Source organism: Cervus canadensis, chromosome 2, assembly GCF_019320065.1.
Source record: "Cervus canadensis isolate Bull #8, Minnesota chromosome 2, ASM1932006v1, whole genome shotgun sequence".
NCBI classification, from domain to species: domain Eukaryota; kingdom Metazoa; phylum Chordata; class Mammalia; order Artiodactyla; family Cervidae; genus Cervus; species Cervus canadensis.
This window is the reverse complement of record NC_057387.1, coordinates 78721532-78738088: the sequence shown is the minus strand read 5'-3', so window position 1 is coordinate 78738088 and position 16557 is coordinate 78721532. Positions and strand designations below refer to the sequence as shown.

General features: G+C 37.9%; 2 protein-coding genes across 2 annotated transcripts; one reads left to right on the top strand and one right to left on the bottom strand.

Moving 5' to 3' along the window:
• Positions 1–402: 402 nt before the first annotated feature.
• On the bottom strand, positions 403–3476 carry LOC122429065. Its single transcript, XM_043449202.1, has 4 exons — positions 3409–3476; positions 3054–3294; positions 2427–2944; positions 403–422 (listed from the first exon to the last, which is right to left on the bottom strand). The coding sequence occupies exons 1-3, from the start codon at positions 3474–3476 to the stop codon at positions 2435–2437; spliced, it is 819 nt and encodes a 272-aa protein (XP_043305137.1). The 3' UTR covers positions 403–422; positions 2427–2434.
• On the top strand, positions 2904–15267 carry USP1 (ubiquitin specific peptidase 1). The gene is made up of 9 exons (XM_043461123.1): positions 2904–3482; positions 5468–5706; positions 6929–7049; positions 7756–7860; positions 8380–8540; positions 9880–10565; positions 11177–11347; positions 12012–12213; positions 13775–15267. The coding sequence occupies exons 2-9, from the start codon at positions 5537–5539 to the stop codon at positions 14508–14510; spliced, it is 2352 nt and encodes a 783-aa protein (XP_043317058.1). The 5' UTR covers positions 2904–3482; positions 5468–5536; the 3' UTR covers positions 14511–15267.
• The last annotated feature ends 1290 nt before the right edge of the window (positions 15268–16557 follow it).

Here is a 16557-nt window from a genome sequence, read left to right as displayed (position 1 = left end):
GCATCAGGGTCTTTTCCAATGAGTCAGTTCTTCACATCAGGTGGCCAAAGTACTGGAGTTTCAGCTTCAGCATCAGTCCTTCCAATGAATATTCAGGACTGATCTCCTTTAGGACTGACTGGCTGGATCTACTTGCAGCCCGAGGGACTCTCAAGCGTCTTCTCCAACACCACAGTTCAAAAGCATCAATTCTTCAGCCCTCAGCTTTCTTTACAGTCCAACCCTCACATCCATACATGACCACTGCTGGTGTGGTTTAGAAATCATCCTTTCTTGAAATCATAGAACAGTCATTACCTTTTGATGGCCTGGTTCTGTGAAGACTTTGGGACTAGTCCTGAAAAATTATTTTAGAGTCTCTTTAATCAACACTCCCTAGTATTCAAGAGGATTCCCTGGTGGCTCAGTGGTTAAGAATCTTCCTGCAAATGCAAGAGACCCAGGAGATGTGAGTTCAATCCCTGTGTCAGGAAGATCCCTTGGAGGAGGAAATGACAACCCACTCCAGTATTCCTGCCTGGAGAATTCCATGGACAGAGGAGCCTGGAGGGCTACAGTCCATGGGGTCACAAAGAGTCAGACATGACTGAGCACACACAGATGACACCCAAGTATCCATTGCTCTTCATGCTTATACCTGGGGAAGGATCCTATTCTATGCAACTGAATGTTGATGACTGATACTGTAAATCGTGTAGGAAGAGTAGCACCCACTGACACTAGGATCTTAAATATAACTGGAAGCTAGAATTAGGAAAATTAGAATAGAAAACTATAACTGGTGTTCATCCTTCTACAGTCTGAAGCAGGAGAAGAGATTGAGAAGAGGTGTCAAGAATACACAGAACTATACAAAAAAGGTCTTAATGACCCATATAATCACAACAGTGTGGTCACTCACCTGGAGCCTGATATACTGGAGTCTGAAGTCAAATAGGTTTTACCAAGCGTTATTACAAACAAGGCTAGTATCACAAAGAGTGGGACACAACTTAGCAACCGAACAACAGCCACGACCATTCTAGATGATTTCTTAAAGTCTTGTGGATTTAAACACCATTTGGTGACTCTCAAATTTGTATCTCCTAATCACAATGCTCTATGGATCCCCAAACTTGAAATCTGTTGGCTCTGTGTCCCTATTTGTATGTGAAACAGATATCTCAATCTTTATGCCTAAGAACAACAACCCCTCCCACCAAACCCACTATTATTACCTAAATGCTTTACAGTCTAGCCAGGACAACCACTATCCTATCGCTTTGGTTTAAAAAACAACAACAACAACAACAACAACAAAAAAAAAACCTTTGTCTTTTTCTTACCTATCAGCAGATCCCATTGGCTTTACTTCAAAATATATTCTAAATCCTACTCATTCTCAACATTTCCATTGCTACCACCTTCTATATTAGAAGGTGCCAAGCTAATTTATTCCCTGGGTGATCTTCCAGCTTGCACTTTAGAAGGTTAACCGTCTACCACCACAAGCAGCCATTTTAGATTATCCACGCCCCAGCTCAAAAACATCAAACGGCTCCCATCTCCTTACCCCGCTTAATAAGAGTCCTGACCATGTCACTAATCTCATTTCCCACAGTCATTAAAACTAGGCTAACTGTGCTCTAAGCACCCTGGCCTCCTTGCTTCCTCCCAAAACATCAAGCACATGAACCCTGAAGACTTTTGGAACTTGCTCTTATCCCTACCTGGACCATTCACCCTCAGGTTCTTCCAAGGCTGGCTGCGCTTTCCTTTAGCTCTCTACTCAAACGTCAAGACTGTAGTATTATTATCCAAGAAAGCACACTCCTTATTTCCTTTCCTTATAACTCATGTCAAGTAAAGAATGCCTGCACATACTGGGCACCTAAAAACACGCTTAGTTAAATGAATTTGGATTGTACTTATTCTTCACTACACTTGCTTTGTGAGGTACCTCACCGAGGTAGGCGTACAACAGACAGAGGCAGAAACCAGGTAAGGCCTGCCTTGCCGTTTTTGAGCCCGTTAGTAAGGACTGGCGCAGGATCCCCTTGCAGCTCCGTCAGCCAGAGCTGGGCCTTAAGAACGCTCTTTCATTTTCTTGTCCAGCCAGGAAGGGGAACGGGTAAGCAGGAGGAAATGAGGCACAGAGGGGCTGAAGAGGGATTCTCAACTTTGTAGCATTCAGTTGAGAGAGAATCTATTATTATTTACTGCGGCGCTTGTTTTTACTAGGTGGCCTTGGACCTGGGTCTGCGATTCGATACAGAAATACCAAGCGCAACGGACTAAGCAAAGAAGTCGGCCATTTTCCGAAACTAATCTCCGGGTAACTCCGCCCAGGAGTGTACGCAGGAAACGGGGGCGGAATTTATTGTGGGCCTAGCTCCGGAAACCACACCCTCGCGGGCGTCCCACCTTCGAGGATTCACAAAACTCACAGCGAAATTTAACAGTCGGCAGCGAAAGCGCGCACTCGAGAGCCAATGAGAGCCCAAGGAAGGGAACAGCGCCTGAGGAACACTCTGTATGTCCAAAAATGATTGGCTGAAGTACTCCTCTCTTCTTTTTGGTATTGGCTGAACTGCTTTTCCCCGCCCACCCAGTCCGCTTTTTGTCTAGGTACTTCTGATTGGCTTCTCCTGGGCGGCGGGTGGGCAGGGTTGGGGATTGTCATCACGGATTGGTGGATTTGAGTACCTGGCGGCTCCTTCCAGAGTAAGGAGCCCGTCCCAGCTCTCTGTCCCGTCTCCCGACCCGTACGCTTTTCCCCAACTCTCGCGCACGAATGGTTAAAAAAAAAGGGCGGGGGGGCTGGGCGGGGTGTTTGTGCGAGGCTCGAGCCCGCCAGCCAGGCCTCTAGCTCCCAGCGCGCGCACTCAGCGAGGACCCGCGCGAGCTGCCCGTGACGCTGCCTGCGCTGTTTGAAACTGCAGAGCCCGTTACGATCTTGGGGCAACTACCGTTCCAGGTGGTTCCGGAGTCCGGGCGTGCCAGAGGGGCGAGTGGCTGTCGCGAGGCGGCTCTGGCCTTTCGCGTCTTTGCAGCGTGGAGACTAGAACCGGCACTTTCGTAGGACGCCGCCTCCAATCGCGGCGCTGGCGCGGGCGGAGGCTAAAACACGGGGGTCCTGAGACAGAGGAAAACGCGCCAAGTTCCCGTCGGTGGTGGAGTGAGGAAGACCCTAGCGGTTCGGGCGCCCGGCTAGCGGAGCCGCTTCTGGCGCTCCTTGCCGTCCCGGGGCGGGGGCGGGCGCGGGAGGGCGCCGCTCCGGGGATGTAGTTGGTGCCCGCGCCAGGCAGGACCGAGCTGCAGCCCGGGTTCCCGCTCTTAAGAGCGAATGGTCACTTCCCCGCGGGGAGGGCGATAGGGTCAGCTTTTCCGTGGGTCGGGGGCCCCCGCGGGCCCGGGGCAGGGGCTCACCTGTCGCACCCGCACTGAGCGGGGTTGGACTCTCCGGCGTCACCGCCGCGGACCTCGCTCTGGGCCATGACCAGGTAAGGAGGGCCCGTGGAGGAGGGGCCGGTTCCCGGGCGCCGCGGCAAGTTCGGCCGGCGCCCAAGGGGGCCGCGGAGAGGACCCCCGGCTCCTTGGGTTGCCGCGTCCCCGCCCAGCTGCCAGCCTAGCCCTCCAGTCAGCGGGCCGTGCCCCTTCCAGCCGCCGCTGGGGACTCGGGCAGGTGCGGGCCGGGCGTAAATAGGCCAACTCCGCGGGCGAGGGGCCGGGCGCTATAGCTTCGCTTCCAGACGCCTGCCGCCCGCCGCGTCTGACGGGCACGGACGGCAACACCGTCCGTCATCTCCTCAGTTTCTTTTCGGTTCTTAGAGTGTGCAGGGTAGGGACAAGAAATGTTTGCGCTCCCGTTGTTCTGTGTCGGTGATTGCTAAATTTTACCGCGCAGTTTAACTTTTAGATTTTCTACAAGTTTTTAGAACGCCACGTGTCTTAAACCTTTGTCGGGAATGTTATCCTAGTTTAATATTTTTCGTGAAAAGTTAGAATTGAGTTGTGCCATGTTAGAGGAAAGAACCTGAAACTAATGGGACTTTGTGTTCACGTTGTCATTTGGCCAAGAATATTTAATGTGCGATATATTGTGTTTTCTGCGAAACTTGATTTAGAGAAACATTTTTGACGTAACAGCCTCCCAGTGATAAGGACAGCCAGGAGCAAGAAGTGGTGTAGCTTAAGATATGGCACCTGGTAAACAGTTGCATAGTCTAGGTAGGGCTAATGTTTAATCATTGCTTTGAGGAGCCCTGAGGATTGGTTTATTGATTAGGATTGATAGTTATTTCAGCTGCTGGGTCGTTTTTTTTGTTGTTGTTGTTTAAGTTCGATTACTCTCAGAGAATCTAGTTTCCATCGTTTATTAGAATTGGCTCCTAAGAACAACCTTTGACAAGAATCACAAGTTATGCTTAGGGATCCCTGACACTGTAGTGCAGGCTAGTTTATCATTAATGATAGCATTTCATACGAATAAATTGAGTTGGACTGTGGAAATTTGCTTTCTAGGTATTGCTGAGATATCTCAAAAAAAGGGCATGTGAAAGCTGAGTTTAGTGTTGTGAATTCCCACTTCAGAGGCAGCCGAGTGAAATGCTTAAGGGTGTGAGTTTAGTTCATCCTTTACCTATATTTGAAAGTCATTGCTGAGCTTTTGGATTCTTAACTGATTTTCTGGTAATAGATAATTATTTCTAATATCTTCCTAATGAAAAACAGGACTGAAGTGTAAAATGACTACCACAAATACAGCCTTTTTTAAAAAAAAATCCAAGTTTTATTATAAAACAGGGAAGAAAGTTTGCACAAGGGAAGCTTTTCTTTTTTCCTACTTAAACCAGTATTTTAATTCTGTAGTTAGAAAAAGTTTGGAAAATTAGTATATTTTGGTTTCTAGTGCATAAGAATTTGATATACACAAAATACAGCAGTTTTTTACACCATTATCTCAACTTCGAATACAGTTTACAAAAGTTTTTAGGTGTAAACACGAGCGACTTTTCTTGTATGCAGATTATACTTTAAATAGCTTATTTCATATAACTAGAAGAGACTTTAGAAGAACTCAAGTCACTTCTAGAACTCCTTTCATTTCCCATTCATCCCTCTTTTTCCCACCTTGTACTGTTGCTCAGTGTTTTCTGGATGAACTAATAAAGTTTTTACCCTTTAATGATAATACTTTACCACAGATCTCTTAATAAAGTGGGGTATTTTGTGATGCTACCCTTAAATCTAATAGCAGGCTAATAAAAGTTCAGTATCATGACTTTTTTGTTGTTGTTTAAGAGTTAAGGACAAATGGCAGCTTGTTTAAGCAGTAAACATTGACTGGCTCTTATTAGTGGGCATTAGATTTTCCAATACAAAGTTCTAATTAGTACCATTCCTTGGTAAATTTGTTTTCAGAACTGATGATTTTATTGCCAACAGTTGATAACTGAAAACTAATAACCTTTTCTCTGATTAACAGATATGATTGGTGATTACAAGATCCCTGCATAAGTTAATTCCTGTCAACTGCTTGGGATTTGAGGAGAAAATGCCTGGTGTCATACCTAGTGAAAGTAATGGGCTTTCAAGAGGTAGTCCATCCAAAAAAAACAGACTTTCCTTGAAGTTTTTTCAGAAAAAGGAAACCAAGAGAGCCTTGGATTTCACAGATTCTCAAGAAAATGAAGAAAAGACTTCTGAATATAAAGGGTCTGAAATGTATGTATGTTATTTTTAGCATATTTCTGTACTTCTAAAAATTCTATATCAATGAAAAAGCAGGGAACTTGGTTTGATTTCTACAATCATTCTGACCTGATAGTCCACAGAGGGATATAAAAAAACACACGTTAGTGAGACAAGTCTAGCAGTGTATAGTAGAAACTGGATAAAACTGCTGGTTCCCCACAGGGATCACGTCACAGTTAATATTATAACTCACTGATATTGTGTTTGTCCAGTTAGACTAACTTAGAAGTATTTATTGACTGAAATTTTTCAATTTTAACCTGATTGTAGTGCAACATGTTTTATGTAAGGGTAAAGAAATTTGTGGTGGTCTTTTGGTTCGGAAGACCTGACAGTTACCTGAGATGCACTTTGTAGTCATACCTAGTACGTGAATTTTCAAACCTATAAGATACGCTTTTGATGCAGTAACTCCTTCAGTGATTGAAAAGAAATCAGAACAGAATGATATTGTTTCACCAATAGTGTTCTAGTTGGAGTCTACACTTGCTCTAAATTCAACACACAGTCACTCTGCTATATGACTAATGTATATTTGGTCCCCTGTGTAATTTCCGAGTATTGGTATTTACCAATAATCAGTTTAGGAGATTATGTATAAACCTCTTGTTTACCAGCTTCATGCCTATAAATACCTTAAGGTAATAAGAATAACAACAGCTGTAAAATAAATAAAAATGCTTTGAGGACTGTTTGTTAAAATGAGGTTAAAGAATTATAAACTTGAACAATTCATTTTTAAGTGGAAGACAGCCATATAAGCATCTTCATAGACTTGGTTTCCTCTTAATCTTTTATTAACAGAATCTGACTTAGTGCAGCCTCTCCCAAATAGTGTCATACTCCCAGGATTCTGTTCAGAATTAAACTACTCGATAAAAATGTCATGTTGGCTGAACAAATGATAGTACCAGTTCTGCAGTTTTCTACTTTGTAAAATGGGCTTAACAGTCCTTTAGTGGAATTGTTTGAAGCTTGTTGGCTCTAATAATATTATTAAAGTGCTTGTAATACTTTTATTCTGGATGTACAGCAGTTTTTACACCTGTAAAGATTAATTCTGTTAAAGTGCCATCTAAATAAAATCCATGTACTTATCTACAACTTTTGGGGAAAGACTAAGTCTAGGGAAGTAGTATTCCCACTTTAAGATTTTACTTCGTTATCCGTTTCTTTTTTCTGTACTTAATAGTGATCAAGTTGTTCCTGCGGCACAGTCCTCGCCTATAAACTGTGAGAAGAGAGAAAATTTGCTACCATTTGTGGGACTGAATAATCTTGGCAATACTTGTTATCTTAATAGTATACTTCAGGTAAGTTGACAGTTGTGCTATATCATAAAATTTTAGTATGCAAAGAATAATGTAACTGTTTTCTGAGAATCTAGGTTATTGGAGGATTTCAGTTGTCCATACTGTCTTTGCCTTTGATTGTAAATAAAACATAATGGGGTAAAATAATCATGATTCTAAATTCACGTTATAAATTTCCTTTGAGGTAAGAGAAAATGATACATTAACATTGGGATAGCAAAGTTGAGTAGATGTTAGTTAAATTGAAGATACTAAACCTTTAGTTTTCTGTCCAGTTGATTCTATATGATATGAGGAGAAGGGGACAAGGGGATGACAGAGGATGAGATGTTGGATGGCATCACTGACTCAGTGGAGGTAGTTTGAATAAGTTCCAGTAACTGGTGATGGACAGGGAAGCCTGGGGTGCTGCAATCCATGGGGTCGCTAAGAGTCGGACACGATTGAGCGACTGAACTGAACTGATAGGTGTTTTACTCCTTGAAACTACATATTTCATGTTGTACACTTCAGGCTCAGTGCTTTGCTACAGAGGAAAGATAGCAGGCTACCATGATGAAAGGGAACAATTTTTGACACACATATTAATCTCAAAATTTTAAGTAATACTTATTTGAAAACATGCTCTTCAAAAAACATGATAGCATTTTAATGATTTTTTAGGTATATCGTTTTTGTAAATACTCAAAACAGTCTCATTTTATAGGTTTTATATTTTTGTCCTGGTTTTAAATCTGGAGTGAAGCACTTATTTAATATCATTTCAAGGAAGAAAGAAGCCCTAAAAGATGAAGCCAATCAAAAAGATAAGGTAAAAAATAAAATTCACTTGCTTAGAAATGAAAAAGTAATAAATACAGAGGATTTGGGAGAATAACCAAGATTATTTCTCTTAAATTTACATGTGAAAATTAAATTTCTTATTGGCAATTATTTTTCATTCTTGTGGAGTAGGCAGTTTGCTTAATTATATCCCCTTTTATATTTTTCTCCAGTCCTCTTGATTTATTGTTTATCAGTAAACACTTTTACACATACCACCATAACAATATATTGTGCCCTTTTACCCTATTGTATTTTCAAATTGACTCATTTTTACTGTTTATGTAAATTTGAAGAAACCTTTGACTTACATAATTAAGAAACAATTATCACCCACATAATAGAAAGTAAGCAAAAATATGCTTAAATTTTTTTTGAAGTTTATTTTGTATACTTCCGCAAAATTAGTCTTATGAAATTAGAGTTAGAAAAACTAGTATTGTCTAGTGAGAAAAAGGGGTAAGTTAATTTGTTCATAAATAAAAACAATTTGTGTGTTTCTTGACAGGGAAATTGCAAAGAAGATGCTTTGGCAAGTTATGAACTAATATGCAGCTTACAGTCCTTGATCATTTCAGTTGAACAGCTTCAGGCTAGTTTTCTATTAAATCCAGAGAAATACACTGATGAACTTGCTACTCAGCCAAGGCGACTACTTAACACACTCAGGTATAGCCTATTATATGATTTTAGGGTTCCGATGTAGCTACTTACTACTCTCTTTGGAGGAGAGTGATACGTGAACAATGGGGGGAATAAATGGCAAGGAAAACAGAAGTGACAGGTCTACAGTCCTGATATCCCAGAGGCTCAAAAGACTGGAAATTTTTCCTAAGATTGGTACTAAACTCATTAAATCTGAATTTGTATGAGTTTATATTCATATTTACCTGTAATGTGAATATTCATACATTTCTATAGAAGTAGTAATGTGTATAATTACGGAATACTGTCCCTATTTTGTCAGTGATACGTATTTTACTTATGTGCCAGGTTTTTTTAATCTGAAAATTTCTGAATTACCAAATACACTTGGTCCCAAGGATTTCAGATAGAAATCCTTTGGTCTGTATCCAAAATATGTTATACACAAGAACAACAAATTCCAAGCCTTCTATTTTTGTTGTGTGTATTCAGAAGAAAACTATTAACTGAATTAGATTTTTTTGTAGTATTGTCTTAAAAAAATGAAACTTTATCCTATATATAAAAAGGCTTTATCCAAAATATTACGGGGTTTTAAGTCTTTTAAAAATTATTTCATTGTTTCGGAATAGACCTAGATGTAACTTACTGCCACACATTTGTTAAGAGGCAGTGTAGCATGGTGGCCAGGGGTAGGTTGAAGCCTGACTTTTGCATCTCTGTGACTGACCTGGACAAGTTATCTGTAAATAGTGGGGATATAATAGTTACCTCATAGGATTATTGTGAGGATTACACATATAACATAAAAAGCATTTAGAAGGAATTCCCTGGTGGTCCAGTGGTTAAGACTTCATGCTTTCACTCCCGAGGAACTGAGTTTGATCCCTGGTCAGGGAATGAAGATCCCACAAGCAGTGCAGCTTGCCCATGCACCACCACCTCCAAAATGAAAAGTTTGAAACTTTCCCCGCAGTCCAGTGGTTAAGACTCTGCACTTCCACTGCTGGGGCACAGATTTGATCACTAGTCAGGGAATTAGATCCCACAAGCTGTGCTGCAAGGCCATAATACTTACCTATCCATATATAAAACATTTTGAATAAAATGTGCATAGTAAACATTGTGTACATATTAGCTATTATTAATAATATTTAGGAGATCAAAGTATTTGTGATGATGAAAATGAGATTAAATCTATTTTTCAGTTAAAAGTTTACCTAAACGTTTACCTAAAAGTTTCAGATTAGTAGCTGAATAAATATTTCTGGACTTTAATAGTTCTGTAATGGCAAGGTGGTTTTTTGTTTTGGTATTATATCTTCAAAACTAGAATAGATGAAATGAAAATTTTTGTTTATAGGGAACTCAACCCTATGTATGAAGGATATCTACAGCATGATGCACAGGAAGTATTACAGTGTATTTTGGGAAACATTCAAGAAACATGCCAACTCCTAAAAAAAGAAGAAGTAAAAAATGTGGAAGACTCATCTACTAAGGTAGAAGAATATCAGAAAGAGGAAATGAGTGATAATAACAGCATGGAGATGGACAGTATGAGGCATTCTGAAGACTACAGAGAAAAACTCCCAAAAGGAAATGGGAAAAGAAAAAGTGATGCTGAATTTGGTAACATGAAAAAAAAAGTTAAAATCTCTAAGGAACACCAGTCTTTGGAAGAAAACCAGAGACAAACCAGATCAAAAAGAAAAGCTGCAGGTGATACATTAGAGATTCCTCCTAAAATAATCCCCAAGCACATTTCTGAAAATGAGAACGCAAGATCCTCCCAAAGGAAATCAAAAGTTAAAATAAATTGGTTAAAGTCTGCAGCTAAGCAACCCAGCATTCTTTCCAAGTTCTGTAGTATGGGTAAAATAGCAACAAACCAAGGATCCAAAGGACAGTGTAAAGAAAATGAATATGATCTTGAAGAGGACTTGAGGAAGTATGAAAATGATAATACAACTAATGATTGTGAACTTGAGTCTCCAGGGAATAATGATATGCCCATTAATGTTAATGAAGTTAAGCCCATAAACAAAGGTCAGTATAATTTATTCTTGAACATTGATAGGAAGATTAACAGCTGCAGAATTGGCATTTTCTTAGATGCATATACATCTGGTATAAGTTTTAACACAATGTGAACTAGTTTTTCAAGCACTGCACTTATATGTATTTTGTGTGTGTATATTAAGGTAATAGTAATTTATGTTTATAAATTAGGGGAGTTTAATACATCTTAATGACAAGAGAATATTTTATCCCTTTATATGCAGTATTTGACGTAAACTCATGAAAGAAATTGCATCTACTAGGTAGGTGTATCATAATTGAACTGGATTTCTACTGAGGTTCACACAGATCTCAGGGAAAATTTGTAGAACTGACACACTTTGGGATATCTTTGGGAAGGGAGTTTTAAGACACAATTGTGTTGAAACTCTTCATTGAGGTAACAGTAATTCATATATTCAAATTTTTCTTTACAGTGAGTTTATATTACATGATTGTCACCTCTTAATGCTAATAAGCAAGTTGAAATGTGAAAATCAGCCTTTTATTCATGGTCTACTTTAAATGGAATAATGGTTATTTGGGCTGTATTGAAAAACTCATCTGTATAGATTTGTGTTTTCTTTTTTTTGTTTTAGGTGCAGAGCAAATTGGTTTTGAGCTAGTTGAAAAATTATTTCAAGGTCAGCTGGTATTACGGACTCGTTGCTTAGAATGTGAAAGTTTAACAGAAAGAAGAGAAGATTTTCAAGACATCAGTGTACCAGTGCAAGAAGATGAGCTTTCCAAAGTAGAGGAGAGTTCTGAAAGTAAGCAAAATCTTAGAGTCTTGCACGGATCATGGGATAATTCCAGTTTTCCTCAACAAAACCGTCTAATAAGTAGCTTATATAATTATTGAGGGGAAAAAAATGTCTTTAGTGTAATAAAATCGTTCTCTTGTATAGCTTCATTTGTTAATAGTTAACTATATTTGAAAATTGTGGCATCTTTATTTTGATATATAGAGTATGTTATAATGAGAAAATGAAATGCTTTAATAAGTTGATTTTTGGCTACCTGAATATCTGCACTGTTGAGGATATTTTTGTTGACAACATATTTGAACCTAATGTTCTGTTGTGTAAACCACAAAAAGAAGAGTAATGTCATGGGAAATGATCGAGACTGGTTTACCTGTTTAGATATTGTAAATCGACTTAAATATAAACTAAAATCTGTTTCACATGGAGTCAGAGTAGGCTTATTTTGATTTTGCTGTCTCTTTTTCCTCAGTATTTTTTGACCAGTTATGAAATATTTAGAGGTATGTTGAAGAAAGTTACTAGTTTCTGAAACTAAAAATAAATCTCTTTAGTTATTATTTAGGAAGGATTGGTCAATTAAAAGTGCATGCTAATTTTGAATATAAAAAGTTGTAGCTTAGCTTTTGAGAGATTTTTCATTTGTGAGTGACAGGATTCTCTTGTGTAGTTTCTCCAGAGCCCAAAACAGAAATGAAGACCCTGAGATGGGCAATTTCACAATTTGCTTCAGTGGAAAGGATTGTAGGAGAAGATAAATATTTCTGTGAAAACTGCCATCATTATACTGAAGCAGAACGAAGTCTTTTGTTTGACAAAATGCCTGAAGTTATAACTATTCATTTGAAGTGCTTTGCTGCTAGTGGCTTGGAGTGAGTATTCTGAAGTTTTATTCAAAATACTATGATATTTACTATAAAGGAAAAAAAAGATCATTTTAACCCTTGCTAATATTTCTTAGGCTATCAAAATCATTTTATTTAATAAATAACATAAAATATGTCTTATACACGTGTGTGTGTGCTAAGTTGCTTTAGTCATGTTCAACTCTTTGCAACCTTATGGACTGCAGCCTGCCAGGCTCCTCTGTGGATGGGATTTTCCAGGCAAGAATACTATAGTGGGTTGCCATGCCCTCCTCCAAGGGATCTTCCCAAACCAGGGATCAAAACCACATCTCCTACATTGGCAGGCAGGTTCTTTACCAGTAGTGCCACCTTGGGAAACCTCTTACATGGATTTTATAAGTACATAGAGGTTGTATTAATAATTACTAGTAGGTAATGAGTTAACTAATACATAACCAATCAGAGGGCTGCTGCTCAGACACAAGTCTGATGACAAAAAACAAACATTACTGGAATATAGACCCCACTCAGCTTCACCACTCAGGGACTGTCCTTAAGACCTCTTTCATCTCTTCCTGCTGTCAGCATCCAGCTGCATATGATTTGTTCATTTTCATTCCTTATTAGATTATTGTAATGGATTTGAAAAAGCAAGGCACAAATTTTGTTTATACATCAGCATTTTTTTTTGAGGGGAGAGAAACAAGCAAAATTATTTTAGTTTTAAGGTAAGTAAGCCAGGAAATAAAACAAGTATGAACAACTTGAGAGATTTTTCTATAGTTGAACATTTAAGTATTTGAAAGATTTAAAAATAATATCAAAATTCTAGTTATTTTTAGATAGGCTGCCTTTTCTGACATGTAGATATAATGTCATTGTAGCTTTTATTCCTTTCTGTATTAATGAGTTGTTTGAAATTACCATGAGAGCTTCCCAGTAGCTCTCCACACGTTTTATTTTGCCAGAAGATGACATAGTCCTTTCTTTCAGTGGACTTTTTCTTTGCTACAGTATAGCTTTTTCTTGTCCCCAAATCTTGGTTGTAGAGACAGACTTCACACTACAATGATTTATTAGATTTACAGGAAAACAGATTTGAAGATCAGTGGTTTTTTAAAATGTTATTTTCTTACTGTACAAAACTAGGAAAATAAACAAAAGGGGGAAGTGCCATATATCCTACACAGAAGCACCTATTAGTACTTAGGTATTTAGGTATTCTTAGGTATTAGTACCTACAGTACTAATTCTTAGGTATTAGTACTAATACTTAGGTATTAGTACTGTAGGTATTTCAGTATTCTTTGTGTAAATGTCATACAAAATTTGGGTGGTGTTTTGTTTTTATTCATATGAGCAATAAATACTTAGGTATTTAGGTATTCTTAGGTATTAGTACTGTAGGTATTTCAGTATTCTTTGTGTAAATGTCATACAAAATTTGGGTGGTGTTTTGTTTTTATTCATATGAGCAATAAATATTAAGGTTTGTTCAGCCTTTTTACTTGGTTTCACATTGGGTGTAAAACTGAATATATAAAGTGGAATCCCAGAAAACCATTTTTTTTTTTTCCTTTCAAAGGTTTGACTGTTATGGTGGTGGACTTTCCAAGATCAACACTCCTTTACTGACACCTCTTAAATTGTCACTAGAAGAATGGAGCACAAAGCCAACCAACGACAGCTATGGACTATTTGCAGTTGTGATGCATAGTGGCATTACAATTAGTAGTGGGCACTATACTGCTTCTGTTAAAGTCACTGACCTTAACAGTTTAGAACTAGATAAGGAAAATTTTGTGATCGACCAAATGTGTGAAATAGGTAAGCCAGAACCATTGAATGAGGAGGAAGTAAGGGGTGTGGCTGAAAATTATGACAATGAAGAAGTGTCTGTTAGAGTCAGTGGAAATAACCAGCCAAGTAAAGTTTTGAACAAAAAAAATGTAGAAGCTATTGGACTTCTTGGAGGACAAAAGAGCAAGGCAGATTACGAGTTATACAACAAAGTGTCTAATCCTGATAAAGTTGCCAGTACAGCACTTCCTGAAAATAGAAATTCTGAGACTAACAATACTAATGGGACCCATGAATCTGATAGTAACAAGGAATCCAGTGACCAAACAGGCATTAACATTAGTGGTTTTGAGAACAAAATTTCATATGTAGTGCAAAGCTTAAAGGAGTATGAGGGGAAGTGGTTGCTTTTTGATGATTCTGAAGTGAAAGTTACTGAAGAGAAGGACTTTTTGAATTCTCTTTCCCCTTCTACATCTCCTACATCTACTCCTTACTTGCTATTTTATAAGAAATTATAGAGTGATTGTATTTTCCTTGTGTATATATTAAAGAGACATGGATAAACAATGGTAAATTGATTACATCAAAGTAGCTTATCTTTTGAAGCTATTGGATATTATTGGTCTCTAGGTTTTTATATAAATAGTGAAATTTGAATTATTGAAAACCATGTTAATTTTTAGAATTCATTTTCCTTAGTAGAGACTAGTGATAACATTAGCTTCTGGGAACAAACTTGTATAGGTTCTTAACTGAATTATTCAAAATTGAAGCATTTAAACACTTTTGAATTTACATCTATCTTTTGTGTTTGCTTTTTAAAATAAAGTGCTTGTATTTGTATCTCCATATTTTGGAGTAATTATATACACAATGTTTATAGGTCTTGTGGTTTTTCAGCTAAGAAGCAGAATCTCATTTCAGTACATATAGTTTTGTAAATCATAAACCAAACCTTAGATGGGCTATAGTACAGGCACAAACCCTGGAATATGTATGTATTCACAACAGTGTACATTTTGTGCCTTGAATCACTTTGAAAAATATCCCAGAAAACCTGTAGAGTCAGTCCTCTTCTATCTTCACCAGAATTTTATGTGTATTTATGAAAATGATTCTGTATACTAGTAAATCTTTGGGGGCATGGGCTAATTTGTATCCCTTCATAGTCATACTCTGCACGATCTGTATATAGTACATCAAACTTAGAGGTGTGACCTTAAATTTAACTTTTTTAAAAACCAGGAGGTCAATAAAATGTAAACTGCTTAACAACGATGTATACAAATGCTTGAAGAATTTTTTACTTGCATATTTTTACCATATATATAGCTGGATTCTCTTTAAAAAAAGACTGTGTGTGTGTATATATATACACACAAACATACTATAAACATACATACATAGAAGAAAATAAACATGCATAATTACCTTTAATAATACTCAATACTTTCTGACAGTTGGAGGTGAAGAAATTTTCAAATAGAAATTGTGCTTATTGGTCCATCTTAACTGTCATACCTAGTTTTCCTTTAAAGTAGATGTATAACTTTAAGGAATCCAAAACTGAAGAACTTAAGGCTTTAGGCACAGAAAAACTGGGTTAAATTTTCACTTTAACATTAAATTGGTAAATAATCAATTATGACTTGTTAAAGGACATTCCTGATATTAAGAATATTAAAAATCCAAAAAGAATATATAATTCTTGGAATAACACTGCTATACCCCACTTCAACAAATAAGAGTACCAGTCAACTAATAATCTATACAGTTAATGTCTTACAAATTCTTTTACAAGATGGTGTGATATAAAAAGTCACAGTCCACACCTCTTTTTACATTCAGAATCAATGGGACCTTTTAAAAATAAGAGCTCAGAACACCACCCATAAGCAGTTGAGGGAGTAGGAGTCACTAACTGAACTCTTAAAACATCCTTAACATTACTTTATGAGCTCTGATGGAGTAGTTCTAGGACAGAACTTGGGCTTCTGTAACACTCAAGAGACAGCTATGGTTAAGAACTAGTATAGCTTGCTGACACAAAAATTTTCTCTTTTAAGAAAACTGAAGAACACAGTAGGCTAAGTTCAGAAGTGTTCAGTTATACCAGTGTTTTGAGAGGAAGCCTCTTCTGATCATTAAGTCATACAAATCTTAAAGTTCTTGATAGTCTCTGAGATGGGTGGCAATCCAAATTCTCATATATATGTGTGACTTTATGAGAAATGACCTAGGAATTCCTTAATATTCTTTCCTCCACCCTTAAGAGGAGACTATGTAAATAAGTTACCGTTTTTTGCTTGCTTTAAAGAGTTTCTGCCCTTGACTCTGCCTTTCCTTATTGTCCATCTGGATCCTCTGTTTTCAAATAGATATTTTTCAAATATTTATTTTTGAGGTTATGCTTTTCTGACTCCCTAGTTGACCCATTTTGGTTCACCTGTAACTCACCTGAAAAACCTTTGAGATTGTCTTTGAACTGATGTAGATAAGAGGAATTTGAGATAATGTTGCCTGTTAAAAAGAGGCTGGAGCAGGGGATATTAGCCATCATATCTA

Coding starts and splice junctions, on each gene's coding strand:
- LOC122429065 (XM_043449202.1), bottom strand. CDS start 3,476: ATGGCCCAGAGCGAGGTCCGCGGCGGTGACGCCGGAGAGTCCAACCCC. Junction 3,295..3,408: donor GCTCAGTGCGGGTGCGACAG/GTGAGCCCCTGC, acceptor CCCGGGCTGCAG/CTCGGTCCTGCCTGGCGCGG. Junction 2,945..3,053: donor GGAGGCGGCGTCCTACGAAA/GTGCCGGTTCTA, acceptor CTGGAACGGTAG/TTGCCCCAAGATCGTAACGG.
- USP1 (XM_043461123.1), top strand. CDS start 5,537: ATGCCTGGTGTCATACCTAGTGAAAGTAATGGGCTTTCAAGAGGTAGT. Junction 5,707..6,928: donor GAATATAAAGGGTCTGAAAT/GTATGTATGTTA, acceptor TGTACTTAATAG/TGATCAAGTTGTTCCTGCGG. Junction 10,566..11,176: donor AGTTAAGCCCATAAACAAAG/GTCAGTATAATT, acceptor TTTTTGTTTTAG/GTGCAGAGCAAATTGGTTTT.